Genomic DNA, 24431 nt, shown 5'->3' with positions numbered 1-24431 from the left:
ATGTCCACCACCAGTTTGGAAGATATTATGAAGGCGAACAATTCGTCGCTGGTCACGACACCTTCGGGGACGGTGCAGACAGAGTCGACCAAGTGCGGCGGAAGTTACGGTGATCCGTCGTCCCCTTCCTCGGACGTGCTGGAGGATGGTGCCCGGTGTGCGGTGGTGGGACACGAGGAGGCTGACGATCCTTCGGTGCCCGCTTCCCGATCGTACCACTGCGGTTGGTTTGGATTGCGTCCGAAATGGATGGAAGTGTTCATGACTCCAAAGTGGGCCCTGTTTTGGCTCTGCTGGGCAGGGGCCGTGCAAGGTAAGTGTTGACGACTAGTACTAGGATTTTAGGTTTTTTTATTGAAGTTTATTTATAACAAGAATGTAATCATGTCGCAATTTTTCTACGACCACAACTTTTTCTATCTGGGAAAAATGTTTTAAAACAAATCGAATGCTGAAGGTCTGAAAAAAATGAGAGTAAGTTGAATATTAATTCATTCACAAACACTTTGATTTGAATTTAATTTAGGCCAAAGTTTGATGCTATGATAAATCATGGAATTTATGCTCATAACCTTTTATGAACTCATATGAACGTAGAAATGATAACGTGTTTGTTTGCCATGATCAAAATAAAGAGATATTTTGGGTGTTTCTTGAAGCTAAGTATTACTTATGTTTTCCTAAATGTCTTTTTACAAATGAGATTCAAATTTTAACATCTTGAATATTACCTGAATTTGATAACAAATAATTTCTTTAGCGGTTTTATATGATGCACTTATGTTGGTTTATATTGGGAATTAATTATCTTTTATCTTTCGCCTTGACAATAAACCTCTTAATTATGATAATACTCGCTTTTAATTCATTCCATAATTGCCTTCTAGAATGTTTTCCTCAAACCATTACCTTTTTTTTACTTGTCTACGGTAATGGATGCAGTGTTTGCCATTGTACTCCACATGTTTGTCTATCATAGCATACATCGCTGACACGTTCGCAATCCATTATCATGGGTTAGATCTGCAAATGACAACTTCAACAGTGAGTTCTAATGCATCCCCTTCGTCGCGGGGAGGAATAAAGGGCCGAAATTGAATTTAATCCTCCAGCAACTGGTTGGCAGCAGCCGCCAGGCTAGAAAGAGCTGGTCCAAGATGTTCGGCAACTCTCGTCGTGGAGTTTATCGGTGGAAGATTGCAGTGTGGATGAATTTTTCCCACCGAGGGGAAGGTATTTTCCAGAGAAAATACCTCCTCACCTCCGGTTCTTTCAAAACCGCCGAAGCGTGCCGCTGGAGGTGTCCCGCCCATGGCCCGCCATTAACACCCAAACATTACGAGGTGATAATCATATGCTGTTTATGCGTGTAAACAAGCCGCCCTAGCCGAGGGAAATTTGTCCCCGGGTGCGGGAAAATTAAATTCTGAACGTTTTGTTAACTTTGACGCCGCACAAAGGGCCCCCTCTCCCCCCTTTTCCCAGTGGCATCTGCTTTTCACTCAGCTGTTCCGTTCACACCGAGGGCAAATGGCGCTGGTTTTTCCCTCCCCCTCAAAGAGGAGGAGGTTAGTAGGCTAGAGAAATGCACGGCGTGTGCCGTAAATCGATGAGTTTGATGGTGATTGCCATGTGCTGGCGGTTGGTTCTACAATTTACGCCGCGTTACAATACCCAAAATAGTACTTGTGCCAAGTGATTTCCCCCCTCAATGAATAAAGAAAACCGCTCTGTCGTAAGGGGGATGGCGTTTGATCGGCAAATTTTTTGGAACGAACAAAAGTGGCCCAAAAATTAGACTGTCTCCGGCAGAAGCTTTTGCCTCAAGGGGTCGGGGAAAGTTTTTGTCCCTCCAGTCCAGTTCAGTTCGTTGGGCCGACCTTTGTGCTGGTTTTCCGAAGATGCTACCACCGGAAAAGTGTGTTTTCGTGGACGACTGAATATACACTATCTTATCGGAACGGAGCCAATCGCATGTGGACTGGGAGTGACACACTGTTGGAAAAGTTTCGATTATGTCCCCATTTTGTAGCATGAGGGTGTCTGTTATTCGGTTTGACTGTTGGGTTCGATGAAATCTTTGACGAGACGAACTTTTTTGCTGATAAAAATTGAAAGGGAGAACATCTTAAATGGTCAATTCAAGACAAAAGACCAGAAGAGAAATGATTTTATCCAACAAAACATGACTTATACATGTTTAATTTTAAAATGTTTTCTAACAATTCTAAAAATTCATCATTAGTTTCGGAACACATAAAACCTCCCTAAAACTCACTAGCTCGGTCCACTAAGAACTCGATCAGACACGTTTTGTTAGCATTAACCCTTGAATAGCTGTACAATTGGAGCATTAACATAATCACTTTCAACCTACCGAAAGAAGGCAGATGATTTATAGCCCTCGTTTTTCGGATGTTCTCGAGCTGGCGAATGTTATTAGGTTGAGTTGGGTTCCACAAAGTGAGAAGGCGTTTAGCTCATCTTTGTACCGGCTGATTCAGGAGCAAGCGATGGAACTGGTATTTTTATGGCGTTTTTGTCAACGGCCTGCCGGCCATTCTTTCGGACGCTTTTATTGTGCATTTTATTAGTTTCAATACGTGAGTAATTTGGTTAAAACCGCATAAATCTCAATTACCATGTCCCCACGTACCCCTGCCGGCTGCAAGGGAATTCTTGCCCATCGAATCGGCTGTGATTCGATCGTTGTGTGTTTTACGACTATTTTACGACCAATATGCCGCCATATCAATGCCCCGACCGAAGGAGGGGGCGGATCGGACCGTCTAACGCGTGCCTCCCGGGCTCATTAGATAATAATCAATGAGCCTGTGCGATGGTGGGATGGAAATCGGTTTAGGGAAATTCTCCGCATCCGTGCAACAAGTGTCCATTGTTCGGAAGCTAGGAACACCGATCCAATATTAGCTTCCGACCGTGGAATAAACGACCGACCGGGTTGGTAATCGGTTGATGAATGATGGCCATAAATTGGACGACCGCATGAGGAAATTTGAAAAAAAAAAAATGTTTCAATCGTGCACCCGCCGGATTAAAGCCACCCATTCGGGTTGGCGAACGTTGTGAAAAACCTGCTCCCAATAATGGTTCACTTTGTCACTTAATGACGCCGCTCTGTTGCCCATCCACGCGACCTCCCTTGCCTTGGTTGGGAAAAGTTTTGAAGTTGATTCCCTCCCGATTGTCCAGCGAGCCATGGTCGAGTGGTTCGATTTACAAAATGCACTTATGGTGTCCACCTGACCCCCTCTGTGCCTTCGACTCATCGTTTGACCATCGTATACCATTTAAATGAGGGCCGTACGTGCGTGCGTGCTTTGCGTGGTGTCAGTTGTGATCGGCTTATTTATCACCCTATTACTTCTGAAACCAATGGCCAATCATCCGGAACCCGGGTCCATGGGCGATTGGGAGTGCCACTGCCCCCACCCCTTCTGCTGTCCAAAGCCCTAGAACGAGGGGAAAAAGCGAGAGTCCATTTATCATTTCACGCTGGGCCGAATCATGTGTGCCGTACTTGTGCCTGAAGTGACAGTTGTCATCAGAACACAAAGCCAACTATGTGAGTGGACGAAAAAGAGTATTCAAAATCCACCGAAAAACAATCCACCGGGCTGACAGACACTTGTTCGGGGGCCGGGATGCTGGACCGGGAGTCACTTGGTTACATGTGCTCATCGGCTGTAAACAAGCCAAGTGCAAGTGCAACTGCACCGCCGCCGCTGCCGCTGTCAACTGATTGTTATTGCATTTAAAATGACAAATTTAATGAATTGGGCTGTCATAAATAATGGGTAGCAGTTGGAGAGTGTGGCTACCACCCCCGGAGAAGTGGAGTGCAGTTTTAGTGCAACCGATGGGCAGTTTCGGTCAGAAATGCATTGAAGACTTTAATAGGAACACGAGGGACGATGGTCATTCTAATTCTCCGCGACAAATATTTCATAACTAGCATGGTTTAATTATTATTTTTGTTGGTTAATAAAAGTGTAACTTGAACAAAGGCGGCTCAAAGTATTTAAACCACCATGCTCTATCGAAAATGTTCAGGCACACCCTCTTTATTTGCGTGTCTTTTAATATTCAGTTAAACTGAGAATTTATGAAATTTTAAAGTTTTTCTAAATCGACATTTTTTAAATGAAAAGATTGTTTCAAAGCGCAATAATAACTTGTAAAACACAAATTTTTAAAATTCCTGATCGAAAAAAACCGTACTATTAATGTCTACCAAATATTAGTAACTAAAGCCATATACAAAAAATCAATACTAGTTCTTTTACTATGTAAGAAGTTTAAACTATTGATTTAACTATGGTTTAAAGACTTCGGGAAAGCAAATCGATAATGGTGCTTGATTTTAGGCCTATATTCTAGGTTTAAATAGGCTTCTTTTTACAACTTTTCTTGGGTGCATATTACATTATAAATTTATTTTGTCCTACTAGGTATGTTTGTTTCCAACTTTTGTTTTGGAAATATGAAGAAAATAACCATTTCTCATACAAGAAGGGTAGGTTCAATAACGGACATTGGCTTTTCTATAAACTTTCTTTAAAGACTCGAAGATGCAGTAAAATCGGTACAGTGCACCCTGCAAACACTTTTCTTACTTATATGACGAGAAAGGGAACCCGGTCCTACAAAAAGGCCATCACTTAGAATTAATTCTATGCCGGCGTTGTAAAACTTTGGGCCATTTCCATCCGATGCATCTTTCGGTTGTCGATGTATTTAATCATTCTTCACATTTCCCCATATCATGCACATGGGTAGAGATTCTTTTATTTGGTTGCTCTTTAGGAAATCTTCCACTTCACCGAGCACTTTTGTGTAGTGTTTTTTTTATATTTTGGTGCCCCGGCCAAATGATGTTGGTTTAGGAGGACAGTCACATTTTCTCTCACTTTTTACGACTGTCATCACGTATCCGTTTGGTGGCCCGGGAGGGGGGGTTTGTGCGAAACGAAGGCTGCTCGGTATCTGATTTATGCCATCGAGTGACATCGCGTCCCCATGATTCATGCTTACCCCCCTGCCTTGGGTCATGCCCCGGAAGGGGGCTATGACTCCCTGGTGGAGAATAAGGTAGGAGCGTGCCGGGTTCAAATTTACTTCCAGATCTTCCAGATTGCAACCATCTCCGCCAGTGTGTGACTTCCTCCGTAGATCCTTTGGAGCATGCTGAGGGCGAGGAGGGGGAGGGTCGTATGCTGTTTTTCGCAAATTCGGGTGCGTCATCGTCTGCTTCCTTGCTTCTTCTGGCACGAGTTTCTATTTATGGCACTCCGCTACTCCGCTGTGTTGTGTTTGTTCTCAGCGGAACCAGCTTATCGCGATGGTAGTAAAGAGGAAGGGCCCGACCCGGTGGGAGATGCATTTGCGCTCGATATCGGTCACTTGCCGGGGAGGGCGGAAAAAAGTGTATTATTAAAACGAAAGATCGCCACCGCATGATAGGGCGCGTGCCGCCCTCAAGGACCGGGCGTGTGTTTGTGCAGTAGTTGCCAAATCCGGAGGATCCTCTTGAAGGCGGGTGCGAAAGTGCGACGTTTTATTTGCGGCGTAAAAATTAACCCGGTTCCCGCCAGCAGCTTCTCCTAGCCGGGTGCAGGAGCTTGCTTTCGGGCTCGGGAAGGAACAAACTTTCCCCGGGGTGGAGGGAATGGGGAGGCAAGTGGGCTATAAAAAACAATGGACCACAGCTCCTCGTCTCAAGATATGCGGCGGACCTACTTTTTATTTGCCTCATCTTTCTTCATCCTCCTTTCTCCTACTCCAGCAGCAGAAGAAATGGAGGCCAAAGAATCGTCCCCAAAGCCGGAAAAGGATTCCACTATGGCGTTCTCTCCGTTCGGGGATCGTAAAACGGGGCCCGGGAATCGGGAAGCCATCAGACGCGCGATTCCACGATTTCGCGTCAAGTCACGTTTGTGTCATTTGTAAAGTGCCAGGAAAGCCGTCGATACATGCTTCAAATTCAATCCCGGCCGGATGGAGGTGCCTGGTGGTTCTTACTCCCTTCTCGGCCCTGCCCGGCCCGGCCATTACATTCAAGTGCACCCCCGAGTGAGTGGGTAACATAATGTTAACTAATGTCGCGCAATGTAACATGAGCTTCGCTTTATCGCGTCTGTCCGCATGCAAGCACGGGTGGTAGTTTTTTTTTTCTACTTCTTAAATCTTGAAACCATTAACTTATGACTCGACCCTCCTAGGAAAGCACCCGATTCGAGGTTCGATGTATCGATAAGTGGACTATGGTAGCGGCGTTGAAGCAATTTGGACAATTGAAAAATATGTCATAGTAGTTGCAAGCAACATGCAGTAGCTTTAAATGAATTATTTTATTTTTTTCATGTTTAAAGACACTCGTATCTTTTTGTGCCAGTTTGCTAAAATAGGGCGAAGGATTTGTACGTACTGCTAAAATCTTTTATTTCAAAACCCATTTTATCATCCCTATCCCTGCTATTTTCTAAATCTATGCTCTTGTGCTGATCACAAATTTCTTCGAACAGTTTTATTTAGAACATGAAAAGCCTACTAAGTTTTGATTCCATGTTTTGTAAAAATATCTTTAAAGGATCTCTTAGATTTATAGTGTGTTCTATATTAATTTAAATGCTTCCCAGTTGGAAGCCAAGATTAAACTGGCGGTTTGCTCTTTTTATACTGTTGCACAGCTTGCTTGACTTATAATGTTTTACTTAGCCTACTTATTTTGATATTGCTATGTTCGCTACAAATTGTTTGTAACTGAGATATTTTTGCACACATAATGCCATGCAATTGAACACCTTTCCTGATTTACCCACTATGAATTTATCCATCACCTTACTTTCGTTGGTAATGGAGCAGGCAAAGTAGGAGTAAATGATTTTCCGTTGGCGGTTTGTTCGTGAACAGATCGTGCTCCGGCCAACCTTACTGCCAAGAAACAGCGATTGGAACCGCACCGGAGGAGAGAAGGTTTCCGAAAAGAAACGAAACGTAATTGAGATTCAGAAGGTGTTCCGGGTAACGGTAACGACGATAAAGTACGTACATTTAAAAGATTGCATGAAATCCTCAAACTTATTGTACAACGTGAGATTTCCGGCCACCATCCGTTGCGTTACCGTTTCCGACAGTTGCAGTACGGAGCGGGGTTTTGATTCCGTCTGTCGCTCCTTCCAACCACCGAAGGAAAACCGCTTGCAGGGAGCGATAAAAAAGAAAATCCCACCGTGCGCCTTAAAAAGCGTGAAAAATCAACCACAAAGCCCATGCAATTGAAGCGTTTGACGTGCATTTTGTTTTTCACCTCGTGTGTCCTCGTGTCGAGGGAAAACTCCTTCCAGAGGGCGCGTTGTAGAGCATTTTTCTCAATGGTCGTTCACTTGCGTACGAATAGGCGAAATCAGTACCGAACGCAAAGCAAAGAAAAAATATGAAGGAAAACCCCCGTCGGTGTACAAAGGTTCCGAAAACGCAGCTTAATGTCATGTCGAAAGGGATTACCACCGGAAGGCGGAAGAGGAGCCAGGTGGGGGGGAGGAGAGAGACGTTGACACATTTTTCCCCGTGTTGATCCTTGGCATGTGCACGGAAAGGAGACGACTTTCCTTTCGTTCGCTTCATGTCCGAGGCGGACGGGGAAAATTTCGCCTTCCTTCCACCCGTTCGGACGGTGGTTTCCAACTCTCGCGCCGATGGCCGCAGGACAAACATTCCTCCGGTTGGGAACCGGTTTGAATGGAAGCAACAGTTTGCCAAACACCCCTTTGGCTTCGGGGCGGAAATGTTTGTCGATTCGTCTCACGACAAGCTCTCGTCGTTGCCTTTCTAGCGCTACTTTCCAACCGGGGGTTTCCTTCCATCCTTCCGCGGAAAAGCACCGTCCCTTCTTCCTTTACAACGGCTCTCGAAGTTCGTTAACAATTTTCCACCATCGAGGTCGGTTACTGAACCTGCGTTGGTGGTTTTAATAGTTCGGGCCCGCGTCGGGTTCGGATAAAATGAGAAACTGTCGCGCCGGTCTGGCCAATGAATTCCCGTGCTTGACTTGTTTACCTGCGGTGAGGAGTCGGTTTCTCCGGTCGGCCACGATATTAATTCCTGACATTTTAGTAGCAAACACGACTCAAAGGATGCCCTCCAAAGGCGTGGAGGTTGCCTATGGCCATTTAGATGACATAAAAAGTAATTAGGGAGGCTTTCTTCGGCGGTGACACAGTTTACCGAGAACCACACGACGATCATCGAGAGTAGTTTTTGAGGTTAGTCTGGATCAGTCGTGGGAAGTAAGTAGAAAACATGAATTAAACGGTGAAATAAATATCATACATTTAATATTTTCAAACTGACAGTTATCGTTTACCAAAGAGTAGACAAAGCGGTCTAAGCTCTATTTTATTTTTAGTAAACTAGAATTTCCGTTGGCATCTCCGAACAACCTTAAATGTTTCTTAATTTACAATCATATTGTTTCACACTCAACGACACTTGTCCAAAACATCCTTGGCGAAGGAGGAAATATGTTTTCCAACCCATTTACCCTTGACGATACGATACGCCAATAAAACTTTCCCATTTAAAATGCTATCAAGCAAAGCAAACCTCTTCAAAAGGCGGCCTACTCAGGTTACGACAAGAAAATTCCCGAATCCCGTGTGCCAAATCGGGAGTAATCCAGTAACACCCTCCCCGGGTTCATCGGTTTCATAAAGTAATCATATCGCAAACAAACCCGGACGCACCCTTCTCAAATTTTCCCGTGGTGGCATAAATGTGGCACGCGACCAACGGAAGATGTTTGCCGTTGCCATCGATGGTGGAGTAGGTTCGTCTTCGACTGTTTTGCCAACAACTACTGTTGTTGCATTTGAAGGGAAGGAATCTCCGATGGCAACGGAAAACCCACTTCCACTTTGCAAGTGGCCCGAGTGAAACATTGAATTACACTAACTGACTCGTGATGCAAATCGCTTCCGATGGACTTCACATGCTCCTTGTGGTTCCTTTGCCCTTTTGGAACTCTGCCAGGGCAGCGAGGAGGCGTTATTTTTATCGCATTTTAAAGAGCCGTTTATGACGAAACTGTTGTCGATGAAAATAGACCCATTTTCCGCGGCAAACAAAAATGTAGTTGTTTTTAAACAGCTTCAACATTCAACTTTACTGACCTTCCCTCTCCCTTCCCTCAGGTCAGTCACGTGGCGCCGTTGATGGATTTACATTTTGTTGATACGTTTCGAGTGCATCGGGCCAACGCTTACAAATGGCCACAATTTAGTGCAAAACAGGAAATTAAATTTTCGCCCAGCTTACCGCGGCCCCGGGTCCTGTGTGTGTGTGTGTGTGTGGGTGTTGGCTGAGGGGAAAATTGCAATCCTGCTCGCTCAATCACTCCGGAATGGAATGAAATATGAAGCCTATTTATTCGCGCAAACAGCGTCACGTGGCGGTGAAAGGTGTGTTTAAGCGGGAATATCATTTCCATTCGCGTTTCCCGTGGAAAACGAGGGGCTTCCAAGTGGGAAGAGATGGCGTAACAAGAGTACCTGTTTATTATTGCTCGTCTTGTTGAGTGTTTTAACAATGGGTTTCAATTATTCTATCGTTTTTCAGTTCAACAATCTTGTGAGAAGTTTATAAAAAAAACCTTGCACCGTTTGTTCTTTGATCTGAATTGGGTTTGTTTGAGGAAATTAGCAACCGAAAGTGAAGCCAACTTCAATCTTAAACCACAATATTTGTCGGCAGAGTGGCCATCAACCCACTTCACAGACACACGCACACACGATTCCAGATAAGGAGAAATGGTTGTGCAATTTAGGCAACCTCATTCAATCGGGACGCCGATCGGTCGTCCTTTGGGTTTCGTTTAAGAAAACTGCGTAAAATATTGGGCATAAATGTATTACGGCATGAAGGGGGGGGAGGTGCACAAATAGAAAATACATAGTTCTTATCCCCTTCCCCCGGGCACCGAAGTGTGGTCGGAGGCAAAAGGACTTCAACATATTCGATCGGAGCCAACACATCGTCAGAGGCAGCTCGAGACATCCGAGCAGCAATTTGCTATCGTTCGATCTAACTTCTTATTTCTATGAAGCCTTTCTAGTTTCCCCCCTCCCTCTGGAAAGCGGGTAGTCTGGGAAAGGGGGTCAGGGGGTGGCCAGGCTATCGCTATTGAGCTGTCACATATCGTTGGTCGTTGCCAGACCAGACCGCAAACCATTGTGCGTGCTGGAGTTGAAGTGTGTACTAAATGGCAATTTTTGCTGCTCGATTTCCTTCCCGTATTGGGCCGAATGTTGTTGAACGTCCGCTCTCGTCCCGTTCCGGGCGAAATGAGTTATGCGACATGCGACTTTTCTTTCCGAACGGGAACGATAGCCTGCTTCGATTTCAATTGGTTAATTTTATGTTGCGTAGAATGCAATAATTTTGTAGAAATAAAGTTAGTCATTTGCTTGCCTCTTAATTAAAGGAACTTAAAGGAAGTTGATGACAGTTTTTCATAAGAAGTATCCAACATGATGTACAACTAAAAAAGAGAATTTGATCATATTTCCCGAACAATACTTCTTCCCCAATTTCACCATCCTGGTAAACAAAACGGCATTCTATAGATCCGGCAGACAAAACACGTTGATCCTTTCATTTTCCGATGCCAACCACCTCCCAAATTGACCATTGTGTGCGAGCTACATTACCTCTAAACGGTGGCCGAAGAAACTTGAGGTTTATTATCGTCACCCAATAATCTCGCCATTTAATCTCGCTCCCTTCAAAACGTTCCACAATGGCGCGGTGAAAGAAAGTACGCACGTTCCCTCGCAAACAATAGTTGTCACCTTGGACACATTGGGCTCTGGTCTCCTCTGGGTGGGTGGTGATTCCTTGCCAACCGACGGGAGAAGCAGTGGAAAGCGTTCAGCGTCATTCAGCGTTCCCGGAAAGCCCGTGGATCCGATCGCCGGAGAACCGTATTGTAAAGGATCTGTTGCGTTTCACATCGACGCTAGGACAGATTGTTTTCAATCGCTTCCAGATTTTCGCACGCACGACACAAAGGATACGACTCCTGTAGGTGGGTTTGCCATTCTTCTGACCATCCTCCTTGTTCTTCCTCCCTTGCAACAGGTCTGGTAGTCAACGGTTTCATCAACGTCGTCATCACGACCATCGAGCGACGGTTCGGGTTGCGCTCGACTCAAACGGGGCTCGTGGCGAGCGGCTACGACATCGCGTCCTTCCTGTGTCTGGTGCCGGTGTCGTACTTCGGCGGTCGCCTCGGAGCCTCCAAACCACGCTGGATCGGGTGGGGTGTGGCGGTGATGGGCCTCGGTGCGTTCGTCTTCGCCCTGCCCCACTTCCTCGTCGGGCAGTACCGGGCGACCAATTCGGACCAGAATGTGTGCAGCGTCCTAGCGGTGGCCCTCGCCACCAACGGATCGAGCCCTGGCTCGGTGGAGGCACTAGTGGAGGTAAGTTGCCAACTAAAGAAGCTAATAATTTTAATTTGTTCTAAATGTTACCAAAGGAACCAACGCAATTCTATGGCTTTGTCAAACATTAAGTTGTAATAAACGTTGGAAGGAATGTAGTGATGAAATTAAAATTAGCAACAATCTGCTCATGTACACCGAAGGATACGTTTTCCTCCACTTACTCCGCTTTCATCCTTTCATTTAACTAACATTTCTCTACTCTCCCCCAACTCACCAAGGGATGTCATAACTCGGGCTTGCCGTTGGCGAACGGTGGACAAGCTGCTTCGACGGACAGCGAAAACTTGTCCTGGAACGTCTGGTTCTTCTTCACCGCCCAACTCCTTCTCGGTGCCGGTGCATCCCCGCTCTACACGCTCGGCGTAACGTACATCGATGAGAATGTTTCGAAAAAAATGTCCTCCGTCTATCTCGGTGAGTATGGGAGGGATTTAAATCTCGCAACTATAGAGTGAGACCTTCTGTATGAATTGTGATACATAATAATGAATTGGATAATATTTTTCAACGTTTATTTTGACCTGTACAGCAGAGGTTCCCAATTTTTTCTTTATTTAAGTTATATTAAATTAATTAAGGGAGAACTATTTACTTTCAACAATTTGGAACATTATAATTTGAAGCTTGATAATTTTCAAATAACAATTACATATGAATTTTACAGTTGAGAATCTCTGCTGAAGAGCCCACAGGTGCCGTGGCTAAGGCCATAAATATGGTTAACCTCACCTCAACCATGTCCATATTTTGTATTGCAATTTAAAATATGCTACACCATGAACCATACCAAACGTACTCACCACTCACTCTGTACGTTGTCCCACTTTACCCATCCTCATGACTCGTACTAGCCCTCCCCCTTTCGTGTTCTACGTAAGTTATTCACAAATGAACACCATAAATTACTCACCATAATCTTGGCGACACACTTTTGCCCAGCGCCTCAGCTTTTGTTGCCACAAACACGCACCCTTCAGTCTCGGGGGTGGATCAAAAATATTTTGCAATCACTTCTGTCAAAATAAATCATTTGATTGTGAAATTAAACGTTGATCTCCTACCGGGGGTAGCGAAGGCAACTGGGAACGATGGCCTTTCTCCAAACAGCACACGTACAAGCCCCTTTGTATCTTTCTACTTCTTATTGCAGGAAGGAAACAAAAATTTCCGTTTCCGTTTCCGTATGGACAGAGAGTCCTGGCATGATTGTGTTCTCCCGATGGAAACCTATTTGAACACCCCTTCCGAGTAGGAGTAAACGTAGGACACGTTCCCCTCGACAAAAAGGACGGTTCAGAGTGCAAAACAAGTGCAGCCAGTACCGAGAAGGGAACAACAGCAATAAAACGACGTATATCTTCATCATAATTTTATTAGCTCCATTTTATTAACCTTAAGAATTGTGCGTAAAAACGGTTACATCATCATTAGGAAGAAAAGTAAACAGGGAAAGGCAGCAATATTATTCTACGATAAGCTTAAAGTACGCCCTTATTTATTGAGGAGAAAGTAACATTTGTTTGGAACGTACAGAAAAAAAACAGTTTGAAAAATACGAACCCTCATGCTTCCCGACATAAGCCCAGATGCTAATGCCTGCATTTGTTCCTTCGAGTGGAAAATTCGTTTCCATTTTCCCATTTTCCCATATGCCTGTTTGGACCGAGCTTCACGTTCGATGTTCGTCACTAACCTGGACAATTGAGAGTGTCAATCAGACTATTTTCAAGTTCCGTCCTTTTGTTCCGTCCACAGTGGGATGACAAACTGTGGGATAATATTTCATTTGAATGCAATGATATGATTTGTCCGAAGTGTGGTGTGAACAAGACCTCCACGACAGAAGTGCTTAAAGAGAGGGAAAGGGAGTGGTCCGATGGAAAACGGGGGGTAATTTTGTGTACCGCACTTGGCTGATCGGTTTATTAGATTTACCTCCTGTCTGCATAAAGGGTGTCCTGGGAAACGACTGCGTTTAGTGACACAAAAGCGGTCACAACATCAGGACGGAAGTGAAAAATGTACTCCATTGACGAGTTTGATTGATTTTTGATTGAAGTTTTGAAGTCGCTTGCTCGGAAGGACATCGAATTGGAAAACAATTGCTAAACAAGATACTGGTTTTGGAAATGTTTTGTGTGATCTTAGATTTAAAATGGATTGTCAACTTGGGTAGGGAGTTTATAGTTTCAAGGATAACTATTTTACCAAAATAAATTATTTCAAGTCTTCGTTTTTATTGCACATCAATTTAATATGAGATTTTCTTCCATTCTAGGTATCTACTACACGATGGCAGTTGTAGGACCAGCTGCCGGCTACGTAATTGGTGGCCAGTTACTGCTATTCTACACGGACATGTTCGTCGTCGATGCCAGCACGTAAGTTTTCCGTCCCGCCTACTAGGAACGGGGAAATATATTGCATTTTAAAACCCCTTCCGTCACCCATGGCAACCATTTGGAGGGCGAGAATATTCATAAGATCGAAGGTTGCTGCAAGACTGATCTGCTTTTAATCTACTTCCCGAGGAAGGACAGATCCGGTGGGCCTTTCGACGCCAACACCTTATCATCCATCATTCCCCGTGCAGCACCCCCGTGCAACTGATGTCGATGGTGGTGATGTTTTTCTATTTTCACCACAAAACACCGTGGCATCACCTGCGTGTAACGAAACGTGTTTCATCTAATATTAATAAATTCAAATTGGGTGGCAATTTCTGCACGGTCGTCGTAACGTTTATCGTCGGCTTTCCCATTATTCCCGCTTTGGTGTGTGGTACGTGTTGGCAGAAAAAGGGCGTAAGGAATTCGTACGGCATGCAGGAACAAGGGACCAAAGAATGGTGGTAGACTTTGCTGGGTGATAGTAAACCCCCATCACACACACAAAGGTTGCACAGTGTAGGATGTGTCGGGACTCTGAGCCATAAAATTGCCTCAACCGGGGAAGGTGAACGGGAGAACTGTTGCTCCCCTTTTCATCGACCCTCTGCCAAACTCCATATCGAGCTGCAGGCGTCAATGTTGCAGAAAAACCAACGCCATGAATGCATACCACCTTACCCAATAAGATACCGGTGTTAGCTATATATCACGGCTCATTGCATCTTTGGCAACGTCGGGAGGGGTTTGCTTTTGCGCCACCTGATGGATGATTTCATCCCATTGCATCCCGGGGAGAGAGATTCTGTCGACGAAAGGCGTACAGAGTTGCGTCTTATGACAACGTGTTGTTGCGATGCAAACAGAATACTGACTGATGAAGGTACTTCTTTCTGCCACTTTAATGAAGACGTTCCGGTGGGGGGGGAGGGGACACGGTCTTACGGTCGTGGTCGGTAACGGATCATTTGGCTCATTATGCGAGCGTGCGAGGAAATGGTTCATTTCCTTTAAGACCGCAAATGACTGGCGGTCTCATTCCCCGTCTACTGAAGCGATCATGTGTTAAACAGGGAATGCTGGTTTTCTCAAAATGCAGTCGTAGATAACCTGGATATGATTCAATTTATTATGGAGATATTTTGAAACTAACATGTTTTCTCAATGTTAGTTTTTTTTTAAATTGGAAAGAAAATATGATTTAAACACTCGTTTTTAGGAACGTACCACAGCGCATTCTTTTACGATTTTTTTTTCAGAATATGCCTACGTCCGGATGCCAAATAACGAGACACACCTCGAGGCAAAAAATGTACAGTATTTCACCTTCGCTTGAATTTTTATACACGCTTCGTCAAGAGACACAAGCGATCATGAAGGGAAGCTATTTCGCTTCGTTTTCGGTTCGTTTACAAGTAAATTGGGTTATGGTTATTGATATGAAAATAAATCAGTTGCTCCAGAAGATTTTTATATCTGGAGGATTTATTCGTTTCATAACAGAAGAGTTGCGCCAACCTACGCAAATAAACCATTTTTCGAACTTTAACATGAGAGGAACTTCTGACAGTTTTACTCTAACTTTTTATCTCTAGTTGAAAGGTTTAGTTGAACGTGAAAGATAATTTAAATCTCACTAAGGACAAAATTTCTTTCAGTTTTCATGTACTAAATGCTTCGATAAAGTAAAGTGCCAATAGTGTAGCAATTTATGTTATCAAAATAAACTGACCTCACTTTAAATTGATCGTTTAGAAGATGGATGGGCTTGGGTTCGATTTTTCTGCATGATTGATCACCAGCGTTCTCAATAAGCAATAGGTGTAATGGATGAAACGCACACCCAAACACGTGGTGGCAACAGCACGTGAGCATATTTTGCTCATTAAATACCCGCCAACGATTCCGGTGGCAATTGCACACATGCATTCGGTCGACGGTCGTCCCCTTTTTTCCTCTATTTTCCTGTTCCTGTTCCAACAAACCGAAACAATAGATCGATAATGGACCATTTCCCTCAACGAAACCGCAAACTCTTGAATGAAAATAAAAAGCCAACGCAACAAACGTGGAAATGACAAAACCCTGGGCCCGCCCAAAATCCCATTTGTAATCCATGGGAAAAGTTGATTTTAATGAATGGAAAACTCCGTCTGGGTGACGCTTTCGTTTGTTGCACAATGTTTTTTCGACCGATATTTTTAAGTTGTTTTTGTTTCCGATTCTCCGTGGGTTCATTTGTGCGTGGAGGTGAACCGTTTCTGTCCGATTCTCGTTGCAACATGTCCTGCATGAAGCTCTATTGCGGAAGTGATTGTGGTACGGGATGCCCATGGTGATACCACGGATGCATTTATCATTTTTTAATTGTCTTCTCTCCTGTGAGTGCCACGTTCCATCGTGCACATAGCTGGCATCATTCTGACCGAGGACAGATGCAACGGGTCCATGGGAGGTCGATCGGGGGGAGGGATGCATAGAAAAATCCCATCGGATGCTGGTTGTTGTTGCCCATTTCCGACCGAATGGATGTCATATTTAGGGGAGAGGGAGGCTTAGCTAAGCTTATGAAAGTTACGTCCACAACGCGGGAAAGCCAAACGGTCCAGAACAACGGGCAAACGCATGGCATGGTGTCAATATTGCCATTTGAATCGCACTATTGTGTCCGTGTGTTCGCTTTGTCTTATGCAGCCAGCATGGCACACACATGATACTCGAGGGAACAATTGCCAATGGTAACCTGGGACTGTGACCATTGCCACGGCAATCCGACCGAAGGTTTAGATGTTTTAAATGAACCCAAAGGATAGCGACATGAACCAAGCATCAGTATCAATGAAATGGTGGACATTTTGGAGATGAAAGATCTTCTTGAATTTATGGTGAACACAGTAGGTTCACTTTACAAATTTATTAAAAGTCGTAGTAGGCTTTGCTATCCAAGTTAACGTATAAAAAATGGAGTTCTTAAAATAAGTTTGTTCAGTTACAACATTGTGGACAACGTGAAAAACCTCTATAAATTTATTGAACGTCTTTAAAAAATTCCTTGCTATTGTACAAATCATGATTTGTACACGTACTGAAACGTTTTCTTATACAAATGTCCTAGCCTAGCTTTAATACAATTATATTTTCAATATTTCTTCGAGAATTAAAATAAGTCTGTATGACTTTTTAAACAGTTCAAACTTCTGGAAGGAATCCAGTAAAATGTGCAATAACAACAAATAACAACACAAGAATGGTAAACCTTTGTACCCACCTCCAGAAACCCCATAGTGCGTTGCTACAGGAGATGGAAAAATAGAAAGTAACAACTTCCACATAAAACGCGACAAAAAGCAGCAAACTCGCGGGGCTTCATCACATTGTTCCCTCCCGAAATCACGTATAGCATGTTTTATTATTCTATTTATTACCGTTCACTTGTCGCCTCCTACAGGTTGGGACTAACGCCGCACAGCAAGGTATGGGTTGGAGCTTGGTGGATCGGATTCGTGTTCATGGCAGCATTCTGCCTCCTGCTGGCCATTCCCATACTGGCGTACCCGTCCGCCCTGCCCGGTTCGGAGAAGCTGCAGAAAGTGTCCGAAGCGCATCGTGGCGATGAAGAGGATGCCGACGGTGAGCGGCGCCAGGAAGCGTTCACCAAGATCAAACAGATACCTCGGGCCCTGGTAGCGTTGCTGAAGAATCCGACATTCTTCTTCCTCAACTTGGCGGGGGCCTCCGAAGGGCTGGTTATCTCCGGGTTTGCCGTGTTCCTGCCGAAGCTGATCGAGAACCAGTTCAGTGTGACTGCGGTTTGGTCGGCACTTTTGATGGGTAAGTTGTCACAAAAGTAACTAATTGCTTGTCTAATATGTTTTTCTTTGCTTCTACCCCACAGGAATTATAACAGTTCCAGCCGGTGGTGGAGGAACGTTTCTTGGAGGGTACCTCGTGAAGAAACTACACCTTTCCTGTTCTGGAATCATCAAATTCTGTTTGTTTGCAACCATCTTTGCCGCCCTTTTTACCGTTTGCTTTTTCCTGTCCTGTCCGAATCTAACGTTCGCCGGAGTAACGGCGTCCTACTTCCCGCATGAAAATCTCGAAGGTCCTCACGCGCATACGACAGAATACCGGGATCTTTACTACCTTCCGAAGAACCTGGACAACGCCTGCAACGATCGGTGTGCTTGTAGCCGTCGAAACTACGAACCGATCTGTGGGGCGGACGGGGTCATGTACTACTCGCCTTGTCATGCCGGATGTGGCGAAGAGATCAACCTCGAGAACGCCAAGGTGTACCGAGATTGTACGTGCATTAATGCAACATTTCATAGCGAATCTCCATCGGCTCTTTACGGGAGCTACGATGCGGTCAACACCATGTGCCAATCGCAGTGTGGCCACTTGTGGATGTTTGTCGTCCTTTGCTTCCTGGTAATGTTCTTCACCTTCCTGGCGACGATGCCGGCCCTATCAGCGACGCTTCGCTGCGTTCACGACGACCAACGCTCGTTTGCGCTCGGCATCCAATGGATCAAGGTGCGGGTGCTGGGTACCATTCCGGCGCCAATGATCTTCGGACGGCTGATCGACGAAACGTGCATTCTGTGGCAGGAGTCGGGCTGCGAAGACCATGGTGCATGTTTGGTTTATGATAACGCCTTCATGAGCAAGTAAGTTACAGAAATCACATGCCTTATCACCATGTGCAAATAACCGAACCGTATCTCTTTTCTGTTTTGCTTACAGGTACATGCTTCTTTTGGCTCTTATCGGGAAGGCGTGCTCGATACTGTTCTTCTTTGGTGCCTGGTTCTACTACATCCCGCCCAAATCCGTCGCTAACGATGACACCAAGGACCGTAAGAAACTCACCTCCAACGGGCACATCAATCCGAACGCAGCGGTGGAAAAGTATTGAAGGACGATAACGACGGAAATGTTTTGCTCAAAAGTCATTCACCAAATAAGCATAACAGAAGTCATACGTATTGTTAAGTGTCGTATCTCCCATTTTGTATTGTGTTTGCTGCCATATGTATTAACGGACAAGATAGTATTAGCACTGCAGGGCATTTAAGATCGCAGATAGATTTGTTAGCATAAGTTTTCCTATTTACCGACCGACGTTTCTCAGGATGGACTGAACCATGTGCTACGTTGTATTTAAGCAAAATCTCAGTATTTTTCCTACATTCGTTAACGTAGCGACGATTAATTCTGTATGTTCGTATGAATTGTATGTACTGCCAATAGTGTAGGCTCTTAGTAGCGTAAGATGTACTGAAATAAACTAAAATTCCTGCAAGACCTTTTTTGATTTTGGAAACCGTTTGGATAACCACTGCGCAATTTGAAATTTGAAATTTAAAAAATATCCTTATTTTAGGATTTTTTGATTCGTTGAAACTAGTTTGAAATACATATCTCAATCTGATTGAACTAGAGAATATAAACGAATGTAAAGTGGAAAAAGTCCCAAGATCTTTTGAAATAGAGAGGTCGTCTCAAATTTCATTTTCAATTTCATAAAAGTTATTTGTATCAAAAAAAAAATAAAATCGGTGCATAAAGTTACCTATTTGTGTTTTTATCTACCTATTCCGACCAATTTATAAGTACAGTTACCTTTAGTTACTCCGAAACTATGAAGTATGGATAAATTAAAGTTACACAAAAATGTTTTAATTGAAAACTCCTTTCAGTTGAAAGTGCAATCATAAAAGATAGTCTATGAACTTAAAAGTTTTAACATTTTTGAATTTTAATTGCACATTTTTTCTTTTTATCAAAGTGCTTGAAGCTGTTTCAATTAACCTTGGTCAAAACATAAATATTTTTCTTTTCTGTCAGTTCGAGACAATCGTGTCGTTCAGTTTGCGAAGAAACTACGGTAAAATCAACATTCAACAAAGTTGCGCGTCTTGAAAAGACCTTTCATTTAAGGGGTCAATCGTGAAAATCGGTTGAAAGAATCAATAGTTATTAACAAATTGGCAAAATTTTGCATTTCTGCAATCGAGGTTTATCAACCTTGTTCCCGGCAGAGTCCTGTCTCTTTTCCACACAAATGATTTTCTCAAAACACGATTGTCGTGACGTTCAGTTCGCGTCAGGAATCGAAAGAGTGTGCATCGTGGCTTCGCATCGCGTCTGGTAAATGCTTGAAAATGCATGTTGTGCTGTAGGATTGTCGCAATCGATCAATGAAAGAAGCGATAGTGTTAAAAGTTGAGATAAATAAGTCGATTGTTTCTCAACTGTTTGTGCAATCAATCGTTCGAAAGTGCATCGCGAATACAGGAAGTTTTCTCAACGCAAGCATAGAACGTTTATGCTTCTCTGGTGGTGCATAATGTGTAGAAATAAAATACGAAAAGCGTGTGCGTTCAATAGGCATGACAAAGAAAGCGATAGCGCGTAGAAAGGGGTGATAGTTTTATGTAATATTTATGCTCGCTCGACTTATCCGTCCCCTTCACTTTGATACTTTCGTTCTTCCTTTCGCCAACATGCCAGGAATCTTTTCTTTTGTCGCACGCGAGTAAACAAGAAATCCATGCTTCATGCAGCAGGTCCTTACCTGTCGGAATGTGAATGTGTGTTTGTGTGTTAAGAAAGGTGCAAAATGAATCAACGGGAACAACGAAGCCTTCCATTCCATCATCATTCTCCTCCCCCAATGTGGGGGCCCGAGATCATGTTGAGAAACGTGCCGGATATGTGTGGGTTTCCATTGTGATTTTCGCTGTCGTGTCGTACGTCTTTCCCAACAACGACAAGCACAACACATGGATCGTGGCAAATTTTCCTTCGACCTATTGAATGGAGCTGTTTGTGTGTGTACACCTTTTGCCATTGTGCTTCTGTGAAGTTTTTCCGACCGAGAAGAACATGTTCTTCCCTCTGCTGGTGAAGCCATTTTCCTTCGTGCTTCAGGTGGATTCCTTTCCCTTCTCATTCATGTCCACCCCCACCCGTTCAAAGTTGAAGGTGTGTGTGTGTCTATTATGTTGCCCTCGTTCTAAGTTGGCTCTTCCCCCCCTCTGAAGACGTAAAGCGGTGCGGTGTCCTTTTTTCGTTCAAGGGTTTCCGCTTACCTATCGATGATCGATTTTCGTGCTTCGAAATGTCACCTGCGACAACCGACTCTTTCTCTCGGTCCCCAACACGTCGCCCCCCCCGTGGTAGCCAAGAAAGGAGAATGGCCATGACCATGTTTCGTAACATTTTTTCTTGCCTATTTTAGATAAACACAGCTGTTTACCACACGCTAAGGTATAGCAACAAACTTTGTTCGAATAAACATCACGAGAAATGTTGTTGTTGGGATTTGAAGCTGGTCAACTGTTTTACCAACTTTCTCAAAGCAGTTTGATTACAAAATTGTTCATTAAAAGATCAGACAAAAGTTCTGGGAAATGATACTCCAAGACCGATTGTAAAACCATTCGACCGTAAATCAAATGTAATTGTCTTGGAGAACATGTTATGTGAAGACATAACAGCACAACAATTAAGATAAGCAAAAGATAAGAAGTTTACCACAAGCGACTGCAAGATAGTAGTAAAACCGCACGCATTCTAGCTGATCATCTCAGCTTCTGGTCTTCTTTGCGTAGAAAACTCTTTTTTCACATAATTAGGTGACACAATGTTCAGGATGCAAAAGGTTCTTAACTCTTTTCAAACAAAAAACCTGCTTGTATCGGTCAAGATCGTTTTCTTTTGCGAGAATTTTTCCTCTCCTAACTAACAATTTGCTTGGGTTTGTGCTGTTTGATTCTTTCCCGCTGGCTTTTGTAAATGTGATCTTCGTCGGTAGAAGCCATTGAACGTCGTCATCAAAGCAAACAGGCGAACGACCGAGGCGATGTAAAAGACAAGAAAAAAAAAATGGAAAAGAAACCGCTGTTTCCAAGCATATAGAAGGCGCTGAGACCGTCGGCTGTTCATGTCTATCTCCCGCGTGGCACATTCGAGCCGCGCGAGAAGGTGCTGTATTTTTAATCTTTTCGCGAAGTCGTCGTGCTCGTTGGTGAATCGATCTGACCGGTGGTCGTGCTGTGTCCGAGTGTTGTGCTTGCAGTGTGTTTGCAATTTCTAAATTTCTTCCCGTGCATTGTAGTGTCAAGGATATGGGCAAAATTTCAACAAATTAACACATTTTTGAATACGTAAGCGAGGTGACATTGTGCGAAAACAGTGCCGCAAAAGAACAGGAGATTTTTCATCACTGGTTTCAACGTGGTAGAAGATATACAGGTAAGTAAATTGAAAATTATCTGTAACCTATTGCTTAACTCCAATTTCGCGTAGGTCATCAATACCACCGCTTAAGTGGGTCTTGCAGAAAGGGAGGCTGTCTGTCAGCTGAACGCAGCACTCCGACACGCCAACTCGGCCAACTCCCCACCTTCACGGTCGCGCGGACGGTATTGGCATTTCCTTCGTAAGCTGTGGCGATCAACCTTCTTTTTCTTTGATTTGTAGAGAAACTAACCAAACCAGCGGCCTTGAATGGGGCAAGATGGAGAGAAGAAAACTAGTCCCCCCTCAGTGCCGAGAACCAGTTTGGAAAACATCTGAGTTTTACTGTCGCACTGGAAGCTCCAAGGTTTGGTTTGGAAGGGGAAAGAAAGGTGCTAATTCAAATAGGAGAAACGATTTAACGTCTCCAGTAATTAACTTGATCGATCGAAAGCTATAAAATCCCAAGCAAAAAAAAGGGTGAAAGCTTCAACTATAAAGATTCTGTCAACGTGATCGAACGTTTCTAATGTTTGTTCATATTGGGAAGCAGTTTTGCTAGTGTATTAATAAATATGACTCCGAGAAAATGTCTTGCAGCACTTTATTTGTGCAGACAAGTAGGATATTCTATATTTTAATTTATGTAACTATACTTCAGGTTTATTATCTTTTGTGAGAAAAATATCTTATTTGTACTCTTTTAGAATAACTTCAGTACTCTTTTAGAATAACTTCAGTATTTATTTTAGTATAATTTATTCACTTTTAGTTGGTTTCAAAATATATTCTTACTATCCTTATGATTGTGCTAGTTGCACTTTGGATCTGTTTCGATTTTTAGCGCGTTCATCTTAATTACGCAAGAGACATACTTAATTTATAAATAGTTTTGTGTTTCAAATCATCACAACTTTTCGAAGTAAAAATATTGGATGAGAAAGGCTGTATTACTCCTAAATATTATGGTCTGTTTTTGCAATCGATTTTGTTGTCCTTCTAATCAGAAACATATCGTATTTTACGTTTTACCCAAACTGGTTCAAATACTCTTACGTTTACCCTGTAACCAGTCGTACGACGCCACAATAATAAAAACTGCGTGACGGAGATTGTGTCCTCCATCCGTAGTTAGTACATATGCGTTGTTGACGACGCGACGTGTTGTTTCGCGGTCAAATATGCTCCAGCTGTGCGCCGAAGGTATCGGGTTGTACAAACGCCCGTGCCGTTGGAGCTTGTGCGTAACCTTTCCATCCACCACTTTCTATCCATCGGTTCCGGTCAGCTCAACCCCCACCATGCATACGAACACCTCGCCTCCACATATCTGCTCCCCAGCTGTTGGATCACACAACACAACAACAGCAGCTTCCGACTGGCTGAAAAAAGCTGCCTTCCGCCGAGGGCTCTGTTATTTGGGGTGTTGTGTGTAGCACTCGATGGTTTTGTTTATCACATCCAGTCTATCTGCGACGGCGTCTCACACGCAACGCAACGTGGCTATGCGTATACGCACTACTGCGGGGCAGCATTCCGAATAAATAACACTCTCGTCTCCCCGTCTCGTTGATTCCACATCCAACGTTGTTTGGTTGGCAGCATAGAGGATGCAGCACTGTGCGTAGTGTGCGCTGCTTTCTACGTGGAGATGCCCGTCCGCCTCGTTTCGCATCGCTTACTGCGACGACGATTGCGTAATGGCGCGTTTTCCCAAAAGAAAAAACCTCCAAACCAAACTGCGTTTTCCCTCACACCTACGACTTCAGCATAAAAGGCGGTCGCGTGTTTGATGAGATTCGGTGGAATAATTTTTTTTTATCAGAGAGGAACCCTCTACCCGAGATTATTACTTTATCAGCTGCGTGGAACGATATTATTAATTCCACCAATGCTTATGCGTGCTTTATTCGTTTAATGTGCAAAGTTTTGAATGGTATTGTTCGTACACGTTTCCGGACTTGCGTCGCGCCACGTGGTTTTAATCTAATAAACATGTTTTATTAAAAAACGAAACAAATTACAATCCCCATTGTGACCGTCGGTGTGGGTTTGGCCGGAAAAACATATTATTTTACAATTTTCAATCATTTTCCCTCGGCGCTGGAAAAAATTACCATTCGCGAGTTGCGAAGTTGAATGTCTGCTGTCCATGTTTGAAGCCCTGGCCGGGGCTTAGCCTTCCTAATGATCCACTCTCGGGATCGAGCTCTAATAGATGCTTGCAAAGCGGATTATTACAATTATCGTCGTTAAAGGGAAACAAAAA

The 24431-nt window shown here is 43.8% G+C and overlaps 1 protein-coding gene across 1 annotated transcript; it reads left to right on the top strand.

The window, feature by feature from the left end:
- Positions 1-18833, top strand: LOC131281434 (solute carrier organic anion transporter family member 4A1). The gene is made up of 7 exons (XM_058310766.1): positions 1-313; positions 11158-11501; positions 11744-11939; positions 13804-13906; positions 17361-17743; positions 17808-18585; positions 18662-18833. Exons 1-7 carry the CDS (start codon positions 1-3, stop codon positions 18831-18833), a joined length of 2289 nt encoding a protein of 762 aa, XP_058166749.1.
- The last annotated feature ends 5598 nt before the right edge of the window (positions 18834-24431 follow it).

The sequence above is a fragment of the Anopheles ziemanni genome, chromosome 2 (genome assembly GCF_943734765.1).
Source record: "Anopheles ziemanni chromosome 2, idAnoZiCoDA_A2_x.2, whole genome shotgun sequence".
In the NCBI taxonomy this organism is placed as follows: domain Eukaryota; kingdom Metazoa; phylum Arthropoda; class Insecta; order Diptera; family Culicidae; genus Anopheles; species Anopheles ziemanni.
This window is presented reverse-complemented; position numbering and strand designations above follow the sequence as displayed.